We start from the raw sequence: 25756 nt of genomic DNA, 5'->3' as shown, positions 1-25756 counted from the left end.
ACGAGGGACCACGATGTCACGTGACCCTCATACGTCGGCAGCGACCGAACGAAAAAAATGACCAAATAAGGTCATTCATCTCCCTAGGTGATGACGAATTTAACAGTAATTGGTTAAACGATGTCTGCATTGTCGTCACCCATGACGGGGGAGACTGTCATAAATCTGGAGAGCTGTCAAAAGAGTAGCAGATTTTCCCACGCTATAGAGTATATAAAGGGGTCAAATTTTCTACTCCGGGCGCTTGGCTGAGGAGCTAATGCCGAAGAAACCCCTCTGCAAACCTTAAGAGCGATCGTCGCATGATCTTCCAGCACTCTCAGGATCTAAGAAGCTCATAATTGCCGCTCCATGAAAGGTAAAGGACTTTGCTTATTTTCTATTCTCTCCATATACGACGGAATTACTCCTCGGAGAGGTTGATTGAAGAAACCTCCGAAGAACTTCGTCAAGGAAGAACTCTACATATTGGGAGCGACGGAGCGTACACCGTAACCGGACATAGCCGCACGGCCTGAGAAGGACATCACTCCACATAGCCTTCAAAGGACGCCTCAGAATACTAGACGACGATCACAGAGTGTTTTATCAACGCCCTATAACGTGATAACGTTTCCTACAATGTAAACCCTTGCATTATAATTTGTCTCTCTCCAACGTGAGCTCTCTCTCGAAGTCTAGCGTTAGGTTAGAATAGGTTCTAGAAACATATTTATTTATATCTTAACGCGCGGGTTATATCTATTATCTTATGTATAATTTCTTAGTTGTTTATTAAATGTGTTCGTTAATTTAAACCTGTGTAATCTTTGGCCACACGACTTCCGACTCCTCCCCACTCATATTTTTGCCCTCCTATTGCTGTCTGACAACCGAGAGCGGGTCTTCCCGACCCGTGCAGATTAAGTGGTCATTAGGGTTCGACCCAGTGACCCCCTGCTGCTCACACAGATATATATCTGATTCACTGATTAAACACAGCACAGCCACTTGCTACTTATAGAGACAAACTAACGTTAAAGCCAAATACTGTCAATAATTTAAGGTCAAAGCAGAACTATCAACACGTTACACGTGCAATTGTCTTTTATGATAATTGCCGCCTCAGCTTTTAGGAGAGTCGCGCTGTATATTACAAACAAAAACAATAGCTTTGCGCTGTCTTTTCAAAAGCCTTTTGACTGCCACTCTCCAACAATGCATTTGCACCATAAACCGAAATCAAAGGGTACTGAAAGCACTTAAGCAGAGGCGATCAATAAATCATTAATAATATACATCAATATCAGAATAACATAGATCAATATAGAAAAGCGTTGCGTAAAAATTTTTAATTATTGAATGGTTCAAATAATATTTTGATTTCGCTGCTTATGCCGCCCCCTTACGGTGCCGCNTGGCCAACAAGTCAATCGCGATTGACCGGTCGATCACGAAGCCAATTTTGGAAGATCGTTCACAATGTCTTGACTTAATGTGTTACACTTGTAACCAAATGCAACGTGTGAACATAACGCACAAACACAACAGTAATGATATTGGACCCCAGTATCCTCCCTCAGATGCAGTTTTGTTGGTCCATGTGCAATCCATTTGCATACAGTTGTAAAAGGGGAATAAGAAATGTAGACAAAAAATGTAGACTGAAAAAAAGAAAGGCGGTTAGAGGACAGAGAGAGTAGGTCGAGACACTAGAGAGAGGAAAGATGAAGCAGCAGTCTCAAAAGTGACAATGTTGAGTTTCAATTTTTCTTCTGTTTAAAATGTAAGTACCTTTTCTTCATGTTTTAAATTAAACTGTGGCTTTTCTTATCTATCTAAACATAGTATTTCACGCCTCCCTCCCCCTCGCCACTTAGACCAAGGAGGGGGCAACCTTTTTCAGAAGCGGCCCGCGTCAGTTCAAAAGTTTTGAACTGACGCGGGCCGCTTCTGAATTGTTAGTCGGTTTCTTGTTTTAATTTTTACTAAATTTATTGCAGGAAAAATTATTCACATACATAACTTGTAGAAAATAACATTTGAATTTTTGCTGCATGCTTCTTAAGCTAAAAAATTGATATATTTATGCATACTTTATGCAACTCGGGCCGCGGGTTGCCCATCCCTAACTTAGACTATGCCCCCAACAACGAGTCGATCGCGACACATTTTTAAGATAAAAAGTAGATCTTATGTACACATAAGTTGGCCACCCCTGTTGTATATAAAAAAAAAACAGATTTTTTTTATCAGTATAAAAAAATATTTTTGTGGATAAAAATGAATCTCTAAGTTAGACATACCAAGTAGTAATTTTCCTGTTATTACAGAAATATTTATATAATTTGTTTACAACCAATAGAAAAGTACTTCTTATAATGAATGATCAAGTAAAATATTTGTCATGAAAATTTTTACACAGTCAATCATCTCTCTTTTCAAAAGCCCATAAAAATCCAACAATTTGAATGAATTTTACTACTATACTCCAATATTTAACACTCTACTTCTCCCACATCCACCTTTGAAAGCAGTAGTGTGTAGATAGTCTGCATTACTAGGTTGTAGTGAAAAATGATGAAAGAGAAGTAAGGAGTAATGGAATGAATAGTACATAGTGCATGGGTGTCTGTCATGTTATTAAAATCTATATACTTACTACAGGGAGACAGTTGTAAAAAAAAATACACCAATGAAATTTTGTCTATCAAGTAAGGAATGTGAAAATTGTATGTAAAATATTGTTTATGTATATATATATATATACACACACAGTAGAGCCTCGATTATCCGACCCAATTGTGGACTGGGGGTAACTAATATTTACTAGCAATTTATGATGCAAAATGTAAATCATAAATTATGATAAATTTGAATACAATAAAAATTTTATTTATAAAATTTACTATAAGTATGATTTTAAAATAGAAGAAAGAAAAAACTCTATATGGCTCAAACTCATTTAGGGAGTCACAATTACAATTTATAAAATTTTATAAATATCTATTGCTATCAGTGCTAAATATCAGTGCTCTCTATGGCAGTGTTTCTCAACAGAGCGATATTGCCCACACGTGAGCGTTTTTCCATGTTGAGGGGCGATTAGTAACAATTTATATTTTGGGGGCAAAAAACAATTTTCTGGGCGATATAGTAAAACATAATATTAAGAATAATTAGATATTTTATTCATTATATCGTACAATAATTAAACAAATAACATTACACTAGTCACTAGTCTATTGAATGCAGTATAAATTTGGTGTTAGCCTTGTCCCTCGGCATTGAAATTTTGTAGTGAAGGGGGCGATACTACATAACGGTTTTATTGAAGGGGCAACAATTCATTAGAGATTGAGAAACACTGATCTATGGCAAGAAATGTAACTAGTTTGGTACTAAAATTTTTATTATACACAAAAAAATCCCATTCCTTTCTAAGCATTCTGTGAAAACTGCATCATCTTACTGTAAATAGTATGCAAGTAATTAATTTTTTTAAATTTCTGTGACTTTTGAATCACCCTGTATATATAATATCATATAAAACAATAAGAAAATTAATTTACTTATTGTTTTAATTAAGAAAGTAAAGTTATATTTAAAATGACATATATTAAGAAAAACTAGAAAACAAATCCCAAATGGCTATGCTTACTAAATATGAAAAACTAAAATGTTTTGTCCTTGATAAACTGCAAATAATTTATTTTAATGTATCACAATTATCATCTATAGTAGAAATATGTTTACCTTTATTTTTAGACAGAAGATCATTAGCATCTTTTAATTCTTTTTTTAAATTTGTTATTTCTTTTTCTTTCTCTTCAAGTTGTTTGTTCCATTGATTATTAGTATCATTTAATTTTTCTTCTAATTGTGTATTTAATTCATTAGTTTCTTGAAGAAATTTATGCATTTCTTCAACTGCTCGCATCAATTCATCGATACGTTCTTGTCCCTCTGAAGATGATTTCTAATAAAAACAGTAATTTTAGTTTAACTTTATTAACTTTTTTAATTGATTATAGTAGTATAAATACAGTGATTTACTGAAAATTTTCATTTATTCACTTACAAAAATTTGAACAAATTAAATATTGATTTACAGAATTTATCTTTTAGGATTATTTAAAGTAAAAAAATAAATGAAATGATTAAAATATCTAAGAAAAAACTAAATCTTTAAAAAAATTATATTCAAATAAGAAATCAGGATAAGAATAAAACGAATAAAGAGATCTAAGTCTCTTTCATAATTATTCTAATAATTTGGCTTACAAGGAGTATAATCCAAGTGTCCTTCTTTAATTCTGATAATTCATATGTATGTTGTATATCAGGGGTGGCCAACAAGTCGATCGCGAAAGCAGTTTTGGTTGATCGCTCACGATGTCTTGACTTAATGTGTTACACTTTTAACCTGTAACCGAACGCAACTGTAGTGATATCGGACCTCCTCGTTCTCCCTCAGAAACGGTTTTGTCGGTCCATGTGTAATCCATTTGCTTACAGTTGTAAAAGGTGAATAAGAAATGTAGACAAAGCGTCGTAAAACCAAAAAAAAGGGACAGCGAGAGTAGGTCGGGACATGATAGAGAGAGGAAGGATGAAGTGGTGGTCCCCGAAAGTGACAACGTTGAGTTTCAATTTTTTTTCTGTTTAAAATGTATCTTTCTTCATGTTTTAAATTAAACTGTGGCTTTTCTTATCTATCTAAACATAGTATTTCACGCCTCCCTCCCCCTCGCCACTTAGACCAAGGAGGGGGCAACCTTTTTCAGAAGCGGCCCGCGTCAGTTCAAAAGTTTTGAACTGACGCGGGCCGCTTCTGAATTGTTAGTCGGTTTCTTGTTTTAATTTTTACTAAATTTATTGCAGGAAAAATTATTCACATACATAACTTGTAGAAAATAACATTTGAATTTTTGCTGCATGCTTCTTAAGCTAAAAAATTGATATATTTATGCATACTTTATGCAACTCGGGCCGCGGGTTGCCCATCCCTAACTTAGACTATGCCCCCAACAACGAGTCGATCGCGACACATTTTTAAGATAAAAAGTAGATCTTATGTACACATAAGTTGGCCACCCCTGTTGTATATAAAAAAAAAACAGATTTTTTTTATCAGTATAAAAAAATATTTTTGTGGATAAAAATGAATCTCTAAGTTAGACATACCAAGTAGTAATTTTCCTGTTATTACAGAAATATTTATATAATTTGTTTACAACCAATAGAAAAGTACTTCTTATAATGAATGATCAAGTAAAATATTTGTCATGAAAATTTTTACACAGTCAATCATCTCTCTTTTCAAAAGCCCATAAAAATCCAACAATTTGAATGAATTTTACTACTATACTCCAATATTTAACACTCTACTTCTCCCACATCCACCTTTGAAAGCAGTAGTGTGTAGATAGTCTGCATTACTAGGTTGTAGTGAAAAATGATGAAAGAGAAGTAAGGAGTAATGGAATGAATAGTACATAGTGCATGGGTGTCTGTCATGTTATTAAAATCTATATACTTACTACAGGGAGACAGTTGTAAAAAAAAATACACCAATGAAATTTTGTCTATCAAGTAAGGAATGTGAAAATTGTATGTAAAATATTGTTTATGTATATATATATATATACACACACAGTAGAGCCTCGATTATCCGACCCAATTGTGGACTGGGGTTGGTCGGATAATTGAAAAGTCAGATAACCGAAAAGTATAAAAAATCCATTATTAGTGTAGTATATTCTTATATCCCATGTAATTAGTATATTAGTATATCGCTATTAACCTACTTCGCGTTGAATTTTAATCGATGTTAAGCCTAACAAAAATTTTTTAAAATAATAATCATCGCTATTATATCGTTAAAAATTAGAAAATTAAGCCTCGTTCAAATACTGGCTCCCTTTCATGGTCGAGCCAGTGTTGCCAGCTAAAACATGTAAAAATAATATTAAAGTAGCCAAGACATAGCCAAATATTGTAGCGCCACATCACTAGCGGACATTTGAAATTTGCCGACTAGGACGGTCGGTTAATCGGGGGTCGGATAATCGAGGCTCTACTGTATGTTAATCTTAGGGTTGTAGATCATGTTTTATATAATATTGTAAAAAAGATAGATTATTAAAAAACTACCATTTTTTTACTGTGTTTTACTGTGTCAGTTACAAGGATTGTAATGAAAACAGCTAAAGGAGGACAACATTGCTTTTTCTTATCAAAATGCATACTGAAATTTTATTTGTGAAGTTTATAATTGTTGAAATAAGCATAGGTTAATATATAATAAGTCTGTTGCTAGTTGTGTTTAAATCAAATGTTTAATTATTAACTAAAATACAAAAAAAAGGCATTGATATATGTTTTCTTGATTTCAATTATCACCATTCTCCATCCACAGAAATATTTCAGAATTATTATTCTGCCAAATTCACAGAAAAATACTATTTCAAGATCACAAAAAATAAAACTCATGCTGTTCTATAACATTTTTGTAATAAAAATATAAAAACTATTTAAACTAGATTATATTTGCAATGATCAAAACTTTAATAAAATTGAATGCCTCTTAACAAAATCAGTAACAAAAAATTTGATCAAACAGTAGTACAATTAGCAAAAACTTGGCACCAATGCAAAGACATTTCTGCTGCTCAAAAGTTGATTACCAATCATTTGAAAATCGTAATGAAGTTCAAAAATTATTAGCTGCAGCTTATAGACCTGGACATGGAAGGAAACATGGATTTAATGAATGAAGTGAAAAAGTTTAATTCTGATTTAGAGTTTTGCTTTTCAACTTCTGTGGTTTGAGGGATTGAAGCTTCAAAAAAATATTTCATAACGAAATTCTAGTTGTTTGTAAAAATAGACATGACACAAATGCAAAAGAGATTTTTAGTCTGCATAAAATTTAAAAAAATTTTATGATATACAAACAGAGAAACTTATGATGAAAAAATAAAAACAATATCCATTGAGTTTTCTGTATCTGAAGATGTTGATCAGATGAATTAAATCATGATTGTAAGGATCAGTCACTAAATAAGTGTATAAAAATAGGTGATGACTCTAAAAAAGAGTTACATGATATGATTCTGTGTAACTCATTCAAGAAATAACAAAATTATAAAGAGAACAAATTAAAAGAAACACTTTTAAACAATGCCCTAGCAAACCTTAACCAAAGGTCAAGAAACATCTTTATCAGCAGATGTTTATCCAAAAATACTCAAACTTTGGATGAGTTTAGTGAAAAATATGGTGTTTTAAGAGAAAAAGCACAACAGCTAGCTAAACAAGCAACGAGTAAGGTAAAAACAACATATACAGTTAAAAATTTTAAAATTTGGTTTGCGTGTGTAGCTTTTTTGTATTTTTAACATTTTTTTCAGTATTCACTCTTGCACTGTTTAGTGATGTGTAATTAAAAAAATTATACAGGTATACCTCGCCTTACGTCGGTAATTGGTTGCAGGAGAATGACTTAAGTCGAATTTACTTGTCTCCGAATCTACTCGCCACTAGGCTAAACCATAAATTACCAATTCCCGTTCTGTATTTTATTTATTAATGCATTTTTAATAATATATGGTTAATAAGGATCTATTTTAAGCTTACAAACAAATAAATTTTAGTTTTTAATATAGTACAGAAAAAAGAAATTTAAATTTACGAATGCATGTACTATAAATACAGTATATACTTGTAAATGTATATATTATAATATGATTTTATGTGCTTTATAAACATTTTTCTAGTGATATTACGAATTCAATATTTGTGGCGGACAGACGTAAAGTCGAATAAAATGACTTAAACTTGATTTTTATTTTTCCATATACTTTTTTGACAAACGACATATAATCGGGAACGACGTAACTCGAAACGACGTAAGTTGAGGTATACCTGTATAAAGATTTGCTCATGTATACTGCATTAACATAGAAAGTATGTTACATCTTGTCTTACTCTAAGAAAAAAGTGAGCATTATATAACTGATCTCAAACTGTGTAATGGTCAGTTATGTTGATAAAGTAGCATATGAGGTCAGTGTTACCTCTGGTTTTCAGTATGATAAGGAGCATGTAGTTTTTAATATTGATAAAAAAGTTAAATACATATTACCCATAATAAAGGGAAATTTTGTGTGGGCAGGGCACACAAAACACACCAAGAGCTAATTCTCAAAATGAAACAAGGATTATCAATAGTGGTCAATGGAAAAACAAATGCAGCAACTACTGACGATTCTGTACTTGCTTTTCAAAAGCCAGATTGAAAAATACATGATTTGTGCGACACAAAGTAAACTATTTTTGCATCTGTTCTGCACTGAATGGAAATGATTTCTCATACAAACACTGAGTCAGAATCTCAATGCCTTTGTTGATTTCCTTTTCAGTGATGATTAATGGTGACAAAATTCTTACAACATTATCTGACATTACTCCAACAATGAGTAAACCATGATAACTTAGCTCTTCTACAAACTTCTGGTTATTCATTTTCACTTTTATTCCAAATATTAGTCCCTTTCCTATTACTTCTTCTATCATTGGAAATTTACTTACTAGGTCTCCTAATTTATTTTTTAAACACTTGTCTCTAATCTCAACATTTTTCAAAAGATTAGTAAGTCATCAAATAATCATTGCCTACTGAAGCTGCAAGTAGCTTGCCACCAAAAGTGAATCCATACATGCTAAATGTTATGTACTTAGCAGCCTTTTCAGTTGAAACACAAGCCCCTAGCAGAAACCTTCCCTCTAATCCTTTTGCAAGAGCCCACATATCAGGCTCTACTCCTGTATGTTCATATGTAAATAATTTTCCTGTTCTACCAGCACCACATTGTACACAATGAAAATTGCAATATGTCATTTTCAACACAGCTTTCTTAACTATTTCATGAAAACTTCTTCCATTACTTTAACTTCACCTTGTTTCTGTATTGGTTCTATCAATATAATACCTACACTATTAGAAATTGTTTTTCTTATGCTCTCAATATTTGACTTGATGTTATCACACTAATCAATATAAGGATTCAGTAATTCAGAAAATTTCTGTTTATTGTTCACAACACAAATTAAAAAGGTTCTCCTATAAAATGCATTATGAATTCTATAAACCATCTAGAACTTCTTCAAATTTCTTAATTTTCTGTAATAGAGGTTCTCAACCAGGTTGAAATATGGTTCAAAATATGTGTCATGAGATAAATTTAAAAATTAAAGCAAAATATTTTAAAATTTATAAAAAATAACAATGTACTTTATTCATTATTAACTATAACTGATTTCAGAAGCATGTACCAGTCAATTATCGTAGAAAAGATATTATATGCAAACAGCAATTGTGTTCCATGTTTGATTTCAACACAAATCTTGAAAACTATATAAATGCTCAATGAGCTGTTATACAAGACAAGACTGATTTCTCTGTAACTTCCTTCTAATTAGCAACTTGTTTTAAAATTAATTTGCCATAATTCTAAATCATATCTAATCACTTAAAACATTGTTTATTTTTTGTTTTTAATCTCTTTCTAAATTATAGAAAAAGAGAAGAAATTTCCTTTATCAAGTAATTAAAGACAGAAAGTCATTTTTGGGCAATAAAAATGAAGTAAATTTGTGGTGCTAGTATTGAAAACTATTGCAGTTTCAGAAGAATATATACTGCAACTATTATTAAAACTTCTAAATGCTGAAAGGTTTTTGGAGGCCTCTCTGATATTTTTGTTCCAAGTCTGTAAGAGCTGATGATGAAATGTTTGGTCCTAAAAAACATTTAATCTCAAATAACTCTTGGAATCCTTCATTTATTTTAGCAATATATTATTCTTATTATCTCCTATGGAATCAGGTAATCTGCTGAAATGATTTTAACTATCTTATTCTGAGTTATTTAATGTAAATAAATCATAATTAGACATTAATTTTTAATGGCAGATTGATTACAGTGATCACTAACAACCATTTAATAATAAGCAAGTAATAAAAAAATAACTTAAACAGGAATTTGTGTGGCAAGAAACTGGCATATAAGTAAAATAAAATATACAAAAAATGCTTGTTTTTATTACAATTTCAACATTAAATGAAACAGTAGACCAACTTAAGAGAAAAAATGAGAGAGTACAATGTATAATAAAATACTGAAAAAAAAAATAGGGATTCCTGCTGGCATGACTAACCAACAATTAACAATAATAGTAACAAGAACAACACTTTGATAATTTAACTGAAAGTAATGACAATCAACAATTAAATATTATGTACCTTCAACAAGCTGTTCACTAGTCTTGCAATATCTAATAATAAAGTGCTACAACCTTTGTATGATTGTTTAAGTCTCACAAATCCAAAAAGGATAAGAACCACTGAACAATACAAATATAAAATTTCCCAAGAATCCCATATTTAATATAGATTTAATATTATATTCATGCCAAGTAATAGTAGTAGTAAAATACATTTTCACTGTGTACAGCATTATTAATAGTTTTTGAAAAGAAAGCTATTAATAATACCATACACAGTAAAAATTTATTTTACTACTAATCTCATATTTCCAGAAGGATTGCTATCTGTGTGTTAACAAACTAACAAAATTTTGTAAAATATTTGTTCAAATTACTTCCTTTGAATTTCTGTACAGTTATTTTTCTTGTTACTGATTTGTGCAGAGACATTACAATAAATAAAAAATAATAATTTCAATTATTTACAAAAATTAAATATATTTATATAGAAATAAAAATTTTAAATACTTTATAAAGTTCTACTAATTTATTTTGAGAACGAAGTTCCAATTGAAACTGCTCTTCTGACTGGATTTGCAATTCTTTGACTTCTTTGATTTGCTTTGCTAACTGTTCTAATCTTTTGTCTTTTTCTTCAACTACTTTCTTCATATCTTTCAGTTGCTTCTGTGTTGTCTGCAACTATTTTATGAAATTATATTAGATTACTATTCTAATATAAAAATTACAAATTTTAAATTATTCTTTACAAACAGATAAAACTTAAATACTTCTTGTTTTTGAATTCATACATATGTCTCAACTAATGCTATTTTTTAGTATTATGAAAGACAAGACCTGTGCACTTCTAATGAAAACTGTAAATAATTTCTTTAATTTTCATTATTACTAAAAAAACATTAATCTAGCAAATATTTATTCTAAACTCAATCTTAAAAGTATTACATTTATTTAAAATATTTATATACTTAACTGTTTCATAAAATATATTATTCACTTAAAATATTTTAAGAAAAATTTAATTTTCTGCAAAATTTTATATTTTTATATTTTTCCTATATAAAAACTAAATAAAAAATAGTAGGAATGTCTTCTCAATATCTATAATAAACAATTATTGCATATTGAAACAACATGATTCACTTTATCTTTTCAAACAAAATACTAGGCAATTATTGTGACATGGTCCCAATGCCAGGCTGCAATTTTTAATCATATTTTTAATTTATTTCATTTAAAATACATGCTCACCACCTTCAAATTAGTAATGTCTTGCCCCCCCATACATCACACTTTTCCTTTAACAATAAAGTCATGCTGGTCATCTATCTAACACCTTTCAAGAGAAAATTTTTTAATTTAAATAACGTGACTTCTGGTTTGCATCACACATTCTTATATAGTTAATTGGGGCCTACTTCCCCTAAGGTTTCCATATCTGGTCTCATCTTTTATCTATCTACCTCTGTTCCCGAGATTAAGAAAAGATGGATGGATTATGGTGAAAATTTGTCTACAATTTTTTTTTTCAAATTGCAGCCCAATAAACTACTAATATATTTTTATTATTTTTTCATTAAACAATTACCATGCTGTAATTTTTTCATTGTTACATCATTATTAAAATAATTTTTTAAAGGGGATCACACAATATGTAATATAAAATATTGATATAATAATACCATAAAAATAATTTTTGGTTTTAAGTCAATAGTTTTGAATCAAAATGTTAAACTTAAATACAGTACAACTCTGGTTATCTGAGCCCTGATTAACTGAGCTTCTGCATAATCCAAGGCAAATTTGTAAGTTAATATGCTATTTTTCTTACACTGTAATTCATAAAAAGAAAGTTCAAAACAATATATGTTCCAAAACAATATGTTTGTTACCTTTTATCATTTAACTTTAATGTAAGACAAACCATTCATATTAAAATATAACTACAATAATATATAATTTTAATTTTAAGACTATTTTACTTATTTATTAACTGTATGATGTAAAATTTTTTATTATATATGATTAAATTCACAAAGGCACAAAAAAAGGCTTAAAAATACTACCACATAAATTTTTATATAAATTCATAATTTTTAATCCAAAATGGCTGTGCCCATCCATTTTATCTGAGTTTTTGGTTATCCAAGAGACATCATTCATATTACCTTGAATAATCAGGGTTCTACCATAAATTTTAATTTTAACATATATTTCATACCAATAAAAAAAAATTTCTGAATTTATTTTGAAAATTATTTTATATTATATTTTATGTCTATTTCTTATGTTTTCATTATTTTTCTATTTAGCATTTTGTATATTTTATTATTTATTAGTTTTAGAGATCAAAGTCTATTTATGTTATATTTAAAAGAAAGTACTGTCACTGCAAGGCCCACCAGTGGCCGAGTGGTCTTCGTACCCTAAACACTGGGAGTTCGGTCGTGGGTTTGCGCCGCGATTGGACAGGCTGGCTGCTTGGAGTTTTCCAGGTTTTCTCCTTGCCAATAACGACTAAATAGGAGGCCAGTTCCCCATAAGAGTCCTCCCGGAAGGCATTAGTTCCCCTCGCGTAACATCGCGCCCTAGAGAAGGCAACGGGAAACCACTCTGGGTACTAACTTTCCCTAGTAACACCTTGGCGTATTTACTAACTACTTACTAATCTGCGCCGGGTGTGGCTGAGGTCAGGAAAACCTGATATGGCACTATGAGATGAGACTGTCATTGCATTCCCTAAAGGATTGCCAAGAAAAGAGTGGCTTTCCTGTGCCCAACATCCTGCAAGCTTCAGTCCTCTGCAGAACATCATATGGGCAAAGCATAGCACACCAGGAACACTCACCCAAACTCACTCTGGGATCTGTTGAAATCATGCATACAGTACACCCATACCTGACAATCTTGCACCATTCTTGGTGAAGTCAGTAAACAAAAAGTTTGACTTCAACCTTTTCTTTTTTTAAAATGTTAGACTATGATTCCTTTTATAAGAAAGACACTGCTAAGCATCCAAATATTTTTATTGAAAATATTTCTGTAAAATGTACTAAAATTTATGGAGAGAATAAAAAAATAGATATAAATAATTCATCTTGGCAAAGCTTTTGAGTACATATAGAAACATTCTATATCTTACTCAGCCAAAAGAATTCTTCTTTTATTAGTTAATTATCAAAAACTGATTTAATCATTTTAAAGATAAAATTAAATTCTTTCAATGTGGTTACTATGAGAAGAGTTAATTTCCTATCAATAATTGACTAAACTTGAGTATATAGTAGAATTTTCAAATATAAAATTTGGAAAAAAAATCAGTCATGTTGAACTGATGCATATAATCACACATCTAAACTTAAAACCAATTAATAATTGGTTTAAGTTTGGATGTGTGATTATATGCACAATCCTTATACACATTTTTCAGTTTTCCCTGCCTTAGTTTGCTGCAAATTCTAATTTTGGTTTAATTTTTCATTGTTTTTCTACTGACTGTTTTAAGACCTGCAATAAAAATAATAAATAACTCTCAAACAATAGAAAGACAGTGAAAAATTAATGTCAAAAAAACTGATATCAAAAGAAAAACATCTGGCATGTAAAAAATATTGCACCAAGTAAAAATCATGGCACCTGAAATGAAGTCAAATTTTTTCTTCAGAGTTTCTCTTTGGTAAAGGTAAATTTAGTGTTTGGAAGTTATACCATAAGCATTTTATTATTTGTTTCTGCACTTTGTGTTTTTGATTTAGTAACATGGTGAAGCTTTCGAAAACCAATTTCAAAGACATTTGTTGTTTTTCTCATACATTGAAAGTCATCAAGATGAATGAATGGTAGCATTCTAAACTGTCACTATGAAAGATGCAGGATCAAATCCCAGTTGAGACTGTTGAAAAAAATTTTCCACACAGAATTCAATTCTGGACCATTCTCCATCCTACACCCACACTGCACCACTGACTAAATAGATTCAATTCCTAAACACTGGTAGATGGTTTGGGTTTGCACTTGAGTTAGTTTCTCTTATGTGCAGGGAATGTGCATTCCATGAAGAGTTAGGCCTCCTGGAAGGCACATTCTGATTCGTAGATTAGCCTCGTGTCGCAAACCAATCAATCAATACACACACGATCAAAAAAATCATTTGCTTTTTGAGTTGCTCATATGCTACTTAGTTTTAATTTTTTTGCATAGCATACAAGCTACTCAAAAAGTAATAAAATATACAGATTAAGACATTTTTAACAAATGCAAAGTCAGTCGAGTGTTGTGGTGTTTCATAATTTTTGGTTAGGTAATAGCAAAAACATACCAAGCCTGGCATATGTTAAATAGAAGATACTACCCTCTAGGCAATGTTCATTTAAATTAATAAAAGCTATTTTCTGAACGTATAGAGCATGTCACATGTGATATGCATAAAAACTTTGGTGTGAATTGACTTATATAGATGATTATGTTTTGGATATCTAAATTAATCAAAGTGTCTGTTTTCTAACAACAGATTTCTTTAGAAACTAATTAAAAAGTATTTTCATACTTCACATTTTACCAGTGGTAAAATTCAAGATCAGAGTTGCTGGAGAAATTCTACCGATTCTGCCCTAAAACATCCAATTACACAACACTGCAATGAACATTCTAGAGGTATATACAGTTTCCAATAACGATGCTAGGGTTGCTCATATTTTATTCTACATTGCTACTATATCTTAAGATCTCTTCAAGCACAATTGAAAGAACACAAATATAATATACAGAAATCACAATCCTTTTCAGGACTAATTGAAGACCAGGGCTGAAAAACCTCGATCTTCAATTAGTATTAGTCAAAGTAGTATTTTTATACTATTTTGACTAATTAAAGACGAGTGTATAAAAGGTGTTATGCTACAATCATTCAAAACCTGATTATCTGTATGGATAAAGATGTAATAAATCCATTTTTCACATGCCATCATTGACTATCTCAGAAATTAAATGACACTGTAATATTCCTTGTGACACAATATTTCATAAATACAGGGTGTTTATAAATAAATGGTGCAGTTTTAAAACTTAATAATAAATCTATTTATTACCTTATATGAGCAAACCTTACAGCATAAGCAGTGGCAACTGTCCAAGTTTACAAGAATGTATGCAAGCTTCTTAATTGTGTTCTTCACCAACACTGGAGTGGACATGGTGCAACAGCAGATAACAACAGGAGAGCAACAACCTGCTACCCTGGCCATCCCATTCACCAGATTTAACACCCTGCAATTTCTTTTTGTGATGGTTTGTTAAAGACCGAGTTTATGTACCATCAATGCCCGTGTCCCTTGAGGAACTGTGTGATCAGATAAAGCATGCGCTGCAGGCCATCATGGAGGACATGCTACACTGTGTATGGGAAGAATTTGATTACCATGTAGATGTGTGTCATGTGACCATGGGTATACGTATTGAATGATTGTGATTAATGCATAAAAAACTTGGACAGTTGCTACTGCTTATGCTGTAAGGTTTGCCCATATAAGGTAATAAATAGATTTATTGTTAATTTTTAAAACCGCACCATTCATTTATAAATACCCTGTATATTTACACTAAAATAATTAAATAATGAAAACTTGATCACCAATTCATCCACTCATGTCTTCAATTGCTTCCTGACAAGATATAACTAGACAAAATAATATAAAAACAAACTTACATTCTAAAATGAATAGTATCTGGCAGTTTCAAAATTTGAACACTATGCAATATAATATGAATTTCCGTTTGTCAAGTGACTACTACATCTACCACATTTTTTTCAGTGTTTGATACTGTCCAACTATATTTGAAGGAGGTTGAATATAATTCATTCAACCTGCTTTCAAATATAATAAGTTCCTCTTCTAACATACATAAAATTAATTACAAATAAAAAATATATGAAAATTAGCATGTAATGCAAACAAAATGTTTATTTTTAACTAAAACTGCCTGATAAGGATAATCTATGAACAAAATGACTTAGATGTGGGCAACTAAATATGTCTATTAGCTGACTGTATTCTTAAAAATTCTTTTCCAAATTAATTAATTAATTAAATAAAATGCAGAAAACTTCCTCAAAACAGATTTATTGTAATAAAAGACCACAACACCGATGTGTTAATCATATATTACTCTATGTTGGCATAAAGTGTAAGTTTATTTATTTTTATTAATAAAAGACATATTTTCAATATTTAATTGAAAAGTAAATGTTCAAAATTTTTAATAATACAAAATATTTGAACTTAATATAGTATATATTAAGTTAATATTAAGTATATATATATATATTAAGTATAATATAGTGGGCGTTACGCTACTTTGTTATAAAATAATTACAAATTTTATATTTTAGATAATTTTATTAAAAAGAATATTTCAAAGATTTTTAATTCTTACTTCATCTCTTGTCTGTTCTAATTCAGATTGCAATTCCAAAACAAAACCTGATTTTTCACGTCTCAAAGATAATATTTCTTGACCTTTCTGAACAGTATCTTCATTCAGAGAAGATATTTGTTCGTTTAATAATTCCTTTTCTTGTTGCAATCTTTTGACCTGATGCTAAAGAAAGCCATCATAATATTTAATAATCTGACAATAAAGCTTATTTAAAAATATTAAATAGAAAATTTTATAATATATTTAAAATTTAATATGTAATTAACCACATAAATAATACAGTACTAATGCATACATAAATAAAAATGTTATTTTATAACTTTAAAACACATAAATACATATATATTGTATAGAGAGAGAGATAAATATTAAAAAATTTTATATTAGTTGATAAATACATTAAAAAACAAACACTTGCATAAAAGGAATGAAATTAACAAATACATTTTATTTAGAATATTTTACTTATTAATTTTTATTAAATAAACAGACAGTTTTTATATGGACAAGTAATGAAGCTATTGAATAAAAACATGAATATTTTGTTATTAACTTTATAGACTTAAAAATTTTATATCAACATTTAATGAACTCAAAATATATTTTTAAAATAATCAGCATTTACTCAAAACAAACATTTTTTATGCAGTCAACAAAACTTTTCAGCAATGTTTATTATAGTGATTACAGTGATTACAGTAAAGCCTCGAAAACTCGGCCTAATGTGGACCGAAGGGTGGCCTAGTTTGTGAAAATGCCGGATTATCGGGAATGGGGTTAAAAAAGGATAAGTATGCGTGTTTCCTCAGAAAATATTGTAATGTACTTGTATGTATTGTTTGCTTGAGAATACAACAGAGAATAAACTGCCCAAATACCCTTAAACAAAGGAAAAGTACGTCCTTTATAAAGGCATAGAGCCTTTGCTACATGAAAATGAAAATTAATGAATACACTGTGTACAGTAATTTACCTGATAAGACAGACCTCAGAAAAATACTTTACAAGAGCTTTTATACTTTTATAAAGCTGTCTATAATGAAAATTAATTAACTAAGGATTTTTTTGTCCTGCCAAGGTGTGGCCAAGTTATCTGGAGTGCCAGGTTATCGAGTGCCGAGTTTTCGAGGCTCTACTGTATTAACACTTGCAATTTCTGAATTAAACTGTAACTTTCAATCACAGTAGAGCATCGTTTATCCGAAAGTCAGTTATCCGAAAGCATTCCAGTCGGCAAAATTAAATTTTCGCTAGTGCTGTGGCGCTGCAATCTTTGGCTATATCTTGGGCTACTCCAATATTTTTTTTGTTGGTGTGTATGTTTTAGCTGGCAGCACTGTCACTTTTGTGTGGTGTTTTTCTGAGGACTGTGTGTCAGGCTGAATCAAACGTTTTTGATACTAGATTAACATTTAAAGTATAATCTTTTTTGTTTTTATATTTTTCAAAATATTTATTTTGTTTGTACAAAATAAAGAAATAATTTTTAACGATACAATAGCCACGATTATTATTTTAAAAAGTTTACGTTAGGCTTAACATCAACGAAAATTCAACGCAAAGCAACACGCAACGGAGAAAAATTTCAACATGGGATAGGTTAATATATTTTTTCATACATAATTGGTTATCTGAAAAATAAGTTATCCGATCAATCCCAGTCCTCAATTGATTTGGATAAACGACGTTCTACTGTATTTTAATAATTATAAAATATAAACAATTTTATTTAAGTTTAATTGATTTTTAATTTTATTTCAGAGTTACAGTCTCCTATATTTATACAGAAATTCGAGCTCTACAATACTTATATGATTTAGCTTACCTATTACCTCTTCTAATTATCATTTCAATTAACAATGTGATAAAACAGTGCAAGACAAACTACAATAAACCCTTCTTAAAATGAAGGAAAGGGAGTTTCATCAAAACTTCTAAAATTTTGATAAATAAATTGGATATATTCTATCCAATTTACTTATGAAAATTTTAGAATTTTTGAATGGTGATATTTTCAACTTCTGGTACTGGCCAGAAATGAGCTATCCAGGCCAAAAGTCAAATGTTTTAAATGGAACATAGTGTTTTTTAATTTAGATTCAGATTAACCTCTTAACATGCAGACTTGAAACAACTCAGACAGAAATGAGTAGCCCCAAGATAACTTGGGCAGCACCAGATTTAATGTTACATAATATACATGCTCAAATAAACACAGATAATGAAAAATAATCTCAAGAAAATCATGATTGTGTAAAGTTATTTTTCATATTTGCAACTAAGTTGAAAAAATTTTGTAACTTGTAAGAAGACTTACTGTACATATTGACATGTATTATATTAAAATATATAAATGTAATGTATATATAAGTAACATATATGAATTCAACAATCAGTTTCATAAGAATCATTGTATAACGATGCAAAAGAAGGTAAAATTGTTTTTGATTGATTCCTTTCTAGTTTGGCTTCATATGTGTTCCAATGATTTCTATAGATAAAATATAACTGGTATTTTTGGATGTTTCTGTCAAGCAAAGTATGTGTTATGGCACATTTTTCTTCTAGAAAAGTGCTGAATCATCACATGTTTCTTTCAAGAAAAACCTGCGTTAAGTTGTTAAATTCAAAAATCAGAATTTTGTAGCAAATATTTTTTTTAAAGCCTTCACTGTTATAAAATGATTTTGAAAGTGTGATAAATGGAGAAAAATGATACTGTAAAAGTAAAAAAGATAATAAAAATGTTGATACAATAATAATATATACCTGATGCTCAACTAACAAAAATTGTTACTACTGCTGCACAGTATTTTTGTCTGTGTAAACTCTTTTGGCAAAACCTATATAGCATTGATTTTAACTATTGTTCAATCAAAATGTTCAGTGAGTACTGTTTTCATCAATGCAAGCATCTATTCTGCTTGGGAGCATTTTGTTGCTCAAAGGAGGTTTACCCCTCCCCTCTCTTTATGTCATACACCCCAACTCTTCACATGTGTTCAGCAACCCCCAGTGTTTTATCACAGCAGTTTGCTTGCCTGACGATGCCCGTTTAATACAGGAAAAAATGTCCGCACTTCGTGTTAATTTTCTCGCTGATATCTTACATATATGTAAAGTTCATTTTTTTTTTATCTAATAATAACCAGTTGTTAAGTAGCAGTTGTCAGAATACCAATTGTTGTTTAAATTACAAAATGGTTAAAATAATAACTGTTGTTCTTTTAAAAATAAAATAAAGAAACAGTAATTATTTTATGCTATAAAAAGCATGTACAATTTATATACAATATAAATTATACAAGTTTTTTTATTATTATATAAAAATAGATTAATAAATAAATTAATTTCTCTACTTTATCTACCAGTATTTCAAAATAAAAAGGCTTTAAATTAGTGTTGCGCCGAATATTCGGCCAAACTATTCGGCTTGATTAACATACGTACGAAAATTGGCGCGCAAACTGCATTATGTCAAGGACCCTATTCTCTATTGGCCCGCTGTCGCGCTTCGCCAATCGCGTTAATTCTTGACAGTTGTAGTGGACAGACAACAGTGTCATGGAAGTATGTGATAAATTATGATATCAAATGTGGATAACAATGAAATGACCTACACGTGTAAATAACGGAAAAAGAACAGAGAAGGACCGCGAAGTGAAAATGTGAAAATAAATATGAAATTGAGTGGATAACATAAACAAGTCAAGGCAGCTTATTGGCACAAAATTCGCAGTCGTCAATGCCAAACAATTGCTGTCATAGACTTTGGAAAGCTAAATACTTGTAATGAAAGTCACTTAGCGTGCACGGGTAAAAGCCTGGGGCCGTTCAGGCTACCAAGTTGTCTCGAATCTGTGAAATAATAACTGTGACTTATACCGATGTCTTATCTGTCTCTTTTCTCCATTATCACCAGGCTGAGTCACATAATTGTAAAATGGGAAATCTACGACAGAAAAGTGACAAATCGAAAGTATCGTGTGCGCGTATTATGATGTATGCATAGGTATACATGGATTAGAGCGATAGAGGAAAGAGAAAGGGAAGAGCAAAGACGAGCACTTAAAAAGGATAGGCAGGGTCAGACCCTCAGATGTGCGAGGATTCTCCAACAATAGGCGTGTATGTGTGCTGATCTTTGTAATTATAAATTGTGAATACATGTGACTAATATTATTTTTTTGTTTTTTATTTTGTGCATGTTACAAGTTATAAATAAATATGAACAAACAACACTAACTCAATAACATTAAATCTAAATACCAAAATGATTAATTTACTGTGTTTTTGTTATTTATTACTCCTGTTTTTAGGTATTCGACAGAATAGTGATTAAATATTCGGTATTTGGCCGAATAGACCGAATACTGAATAGTAACCGTATATTTGTTACATCACTACTTTAAATATAACTTGCTTAAATAAAACACTGTGATTACTTATCTTAGAATCATATTTCAAATATGAAAAAAAACTTTCGTATATCATTAAAACTGAAGTTTTGTTATCATCAACATACATCTTTCTATATTATATATATTTTATTTCTATTAAGAGAACACTGTATACTTAGTTTATACAGCTTGGGTTACAGATGTCTATTTATCATACTGGCAAATGATATATATATATATACACTCATAGTCAAACCTGTTTTTGAATGCCAAACTCATATTTGCCCCAACTGCCGTACAATAACTTGGTTGCTGAACAAGTTACTCAGCTAAAGCCAGCCACAGATGATCAACTCCCTATACTTCCCATGTTAAAGAACAGCCCAAACAATCAGTGATAATGCTACCAATTCAGAAGTTAGTGGTGTCAAAATTGCCTGACATCATTAAACATCACAACACAAATTGTCAATGACATTGTATTTAAATTAGATTTCAAGGTGCTTGAGGGAAAGATACTATTTCCATTTTTTGGTATGTGTCACAGCTGAATCAAAATCAAATTAATTAATAAAAACCACATTGACACTCACATAAATGACATCCAAGAATTTGTGTTTAAATACGTTTAGGTGAATTAAATGACAAAAATTTATTAATATAATATTATATATTATAAAATTAATATTAATATTGCCACAGTTCACTTTTCCCAACCATGTTTCATGGCACAGTGGTTAGCATCTCCGCCTATGAATCAAAAGGTCTCTGGTTCGAACCTGTTTGATGGGGAAATTTTGAAATTAATTTTTTTGTCTTGTACTGCAGGCTGCACTGTTGATGAATATGGGTGAATAAACATCCCTTTATGATTACCACAGACTTGTCATTGCAGTTCACCATTCATCTATGCGATAATATTTATTAATACTAGGTTACCAGTTAATTAAAACTAAAAATAAAATAATAAATCATTTCAGAAAGTGTGGATAAAGTGCTTGTCTGTTTTGATTGATTTGGTTATATTTCATCAGCCAGTCAGGCAGTTGAATTTCTATTTACCACACTTCTTTGTAAAGTGTTGTTAGTTTTGGTTTTTTTAAATAACTTTTTGAAAATTTGAATTTTTTAATGAAATTTTTAGCAAAGATAGAACATGAAAAAGGAAATTAATGAAAGATATTTTTGAAATGTCTGCCCTCTGTCGAGCTGCAGTAGCACAGTCTCTCTTGGAAATTAGCAATCACATTACTACAGGTCTGATCTGAGATGCCCTTCATGATGCTCTCGATGCTTTCTCTCATCTGACTGAGGGTGGTAGGGTTATTCTTGAACACCTGACCCTTGATGTATCCCCAAAGAAAGTCTAGTGTACTCAAATCAGGGCTGTAAGGTCAAATGTTTTGAAGCAACATGCATTTGTGATAGAAGCAATTCCTTTTTGCTCAAAGCGTCACCTACAAAAAATTGAGACTAAAAACTGTGCGGTTCAAAAGTTATTCAAAAGAACTTTGTGGAGAGGCTATGAAACACCCTGTATATATATGAATTAAAAGCAAAATATTACATCACTGCCAATCTATATTTATATCTATATATAGATAATTTTATATAATGTATATTATATTGCATTTGTAGGCATTTTTATGCATGAAATACAGCTAAAAAGGTAAAAAAAAAAAACTGTTTTGGGGATCAGAAACAAATTAATCCATTTTATATTGTTTCTTATGGAAAATTTGTCTTGGTTTTAGAACAACTTTTAGGAATGAATTAAATTGAGAAACCGAGGTTTGACTTTACTTACTATGGAATCAAAATTTTATTTAACTACAGTAGAGCATCAATTATCCGAATACCAATCAACCGAAACATTGGTTAACTGAAAGAATTCCAGTCGGCAAATTCAAATTTCTGCTAGGGGAAGAGTGGATTGCAGCATTCTTCCCCTCCCTGCCAAACTCAACTGTAGGCCTAGTTTAATGTATTACATTATGTAAAGTATGAATTTGTAAAATGTGTGATAAAATTTACATATAGTACAGTTTTGTGTTTAATGTATTTTTTTGTAAATGATCAGTTATCTGAACAACCCCAGTCCCGAACTGTTTCAGATAATCGATGCTCTACTGTATCTCTAAACTCTTATATGATCTAAATATCTAATTTTATATTTTTGATAATCAATATTTTAATCAAAAATCAAAAAATATTAATAATTTTATTAATGTTGTTTGATTTTTGAGAAGACGACTTATTTTTAAACTGTAAAGGCTTTTTAAGTTTACCTCTAAATTAACTTCGTGCAATTGTATTTCTTCAATTTTAATTAATGCTTCATATTTATTTTCATTAGCATTTGTCAAAGAATCTGTTAAATGCTTTACCTCATCTAAAATTATATTAAAAAAAAATGAATACTTATCATATATCATTTTTAAATCCAAGAAATGAAACATAATTATTATAATTTCAATGCATTGACTTTTCAAATGCATTGAAAAGACAAATGTTACGGCCAAAGTGGGAAGTCTCCAGCCAAATCGGAAAATGGTCAAAGTCACTGTAAATTGACCAATGTCTGATCTTTTCTTAATTTTGAGATTTGGCCAGCTAGTTTGCAAAATGGCATGGGGCAATCAGCCAAAGTCAGAAGAAAAAGTCATGAGCAGATTTTAGTGGGTCTGTATAATTTCATACTTTATAGAGATTATTAATTATAAATTATCAAATTCAATTATGTGTTAAGCTTATTTATTAATCATAGTAAATTATCAATCTCTACCACACTTGTTATGACAAGATTAACTGTTATGACATTTCAAATTACACACTATTTGTTATTTTAACATTTGCAGCGATTTGTTGCGCACTTAATAGTGCAATTGCATCGAGTGTAACCTTGGCCACCTGTCAGTGATTGGGGAGATGCAACAGTTCGTAGTAACTATTCTTCTGCACCCACAGATTCCAGTGTAAGCAGTTTCTTGAACAGAATGAAAAACTCACTTCTGGAATACAGTTGTGTGAAACTCCAGAAGTGAACCAGAACCATATTCATAAATAAATTTTGTTTTTTCTTCTTGAAAAAAGGGAGAAAGAGGAAATTTTTTTATTTTGTAAAACTGATAAGAAAAGAAAGATAAAAATTTATGTCCATAAAAGGACATGTTTAAAAGTAATCCTTAGAAAAGTGAACTTCTGAAATTAAAACAATAAAATGATGTAAGTTCCAAGATCGACCATCTTTGATTGGATCGAATGGACAAGTGGCGTTGACTAATCCTACAATCTGGGTTCCAATACATTACACTAGGTAACGAGTGAAGATTAATTAGAAAGCAAAGGTGAGGAGGATTGACCAATCGAAATGATCAATCTGGAACCTAAAAAAGTTTATAAAAATGACCAATTCAATGATATAATTCAATGACTTCTCTGCTGGATTTTCATACTGTGTGGTATCCTCAGCAGTGAAAATATTCTCCGTTTCTCCGCCGTTTAAACAACACACATATCTCTCAACACAAAGTATTTCATAACTGCATCCCTGGGCAGTCCAGTTGTCCAACTGATCAGCCACTTCACCGTCATCCACATATTCCCATCATACCATTCTCGAACAGAAAATACTGTTTTTATAAGCATAATTTATACAATAAATCGGGAAAATTGATTAAAACTGAAGAGAGTTGTCTCTGTCATCAACACTCCCACATACACTTTGGCACTGCTCAGATATCCTGTCATTACGTGCAGTTTAGCAACCTCACAGTTATTTGAGACCACCACCACACCAGAAGAAAAAAATGTGCTGCCTACCAGACAGTCTCACATCGACATTGAATTTTGGCCAGGGATTACCCACCCCTTCGCAAAATGGCTGGCCAAAGTAGCATATGCACTGGTCATTTCAAGTACTGTACATAGGATCTTGGCCATACTTCACTGCCAAAGTACAAAATGGCCAGCCAATTCAGGAACTGGCTGGCCTTCAGGCTTTGGCCGTAACACACACAAATATAATTCAAAAGAAACTATAAAATAATAAATGTTATTTGATTAGTTAATTAATTAATGTTATAAAAGTAATATTTTTTATAACAATATTCATACTAAATATTTAAAATTTTTTACATTTTTCAAAATAATTCTAAAAAATTTTTCATTTTTTATTCATTTAAAACATTTAGATTTTGCTTAATTAAACAAACCATTAAGTTTATTAATATCATTTCTTCTTTTCTCTAATTGTTGAACTAATTCTCCATTTTCTTCTAAATATTTTTCATTTTTCTTCTTAAGAGCTTCCTATCAAAGAAAATCATTCATTTATTATATAATGTGGATTTATTTTTTGTAAAAAAATGAAAATTGAAATTCTCATATTATTATCTAACATATAAAATATATTTTAACTTGATAAAAGTTATGTTTTAAGTTTTAGAATTAAAATTATTTACTATAGTACTCTGTGAGGACATGACATTAGAAAAGATAACTGACCAACAGGTATTAAAGTAGATAGAATGTTTTTTGCTAATGTTTCTTTCTAAATTATATTTTTTCTAACTTTGTCTACTTTTATTCCTATCAAACAAGCATCTCTTCTATGTTCAAGATGCAAAAACTATTGATATCACATTTAAA

General features: G+C 30.5%; 1 protein-coding gene across 1 annotated transcript in view; it reads right to left on the bottom strand.

Moving 5' to 3' along the window:
• The window catches only part of LOC111632807 (nucleoprotein TPR-like), an 82907-nt gene that overhangs the window by 40552 nt on the left and 16599 nt on the right, over window positions 1–25756 (bottom strand). Inside the window, exons 4-8 of the mRNA XM_023377333.1 lie at window positions 25321–25417; window positions 23395–23498; window positions 16704–16868; window positions 10779–10952; window positions 3736–3958 (exon numbers count right to left, since the gene is read on the bottom strand). Of these exons, the coding sequence (XP_023233101.1) occupies window positions 3736–3958; window positions 10779–10952; window positions 16704–16868; window positions 23395–23498; window positions 25321–25417 (763 nt within the window). The remainder of the gene's footprint in view (window positions 1–3735; window positions 3959–10778; window positions 10953–16703; window positions 16869–23394; window positions 23499–25320; window positions 25418–25756) is intronic.

Source organism: Centruroides sculpturatus, unplaced genomic scaffold, assembly GCF_000671375.1.
Source record: "Centruroides sculpturatus isolate CEXI.00-Female unplaced genomic scaffold, Cexi_2.0 scaffold777, whole genome shotgun sequence".
NCBI classification, from domain to species: domain Eukaryota; kingdom Metazoa; phylum Arthropoda; class Arachnida; order Scorpiones; family Buthidae; genus Centruroides; species Centruroides sculpturatus.
The sequence above is the reverse complement of the archived record's forward strand: the minus strand, read 5'-3'. Positions and strand labels throughout refer to the sequence as shown.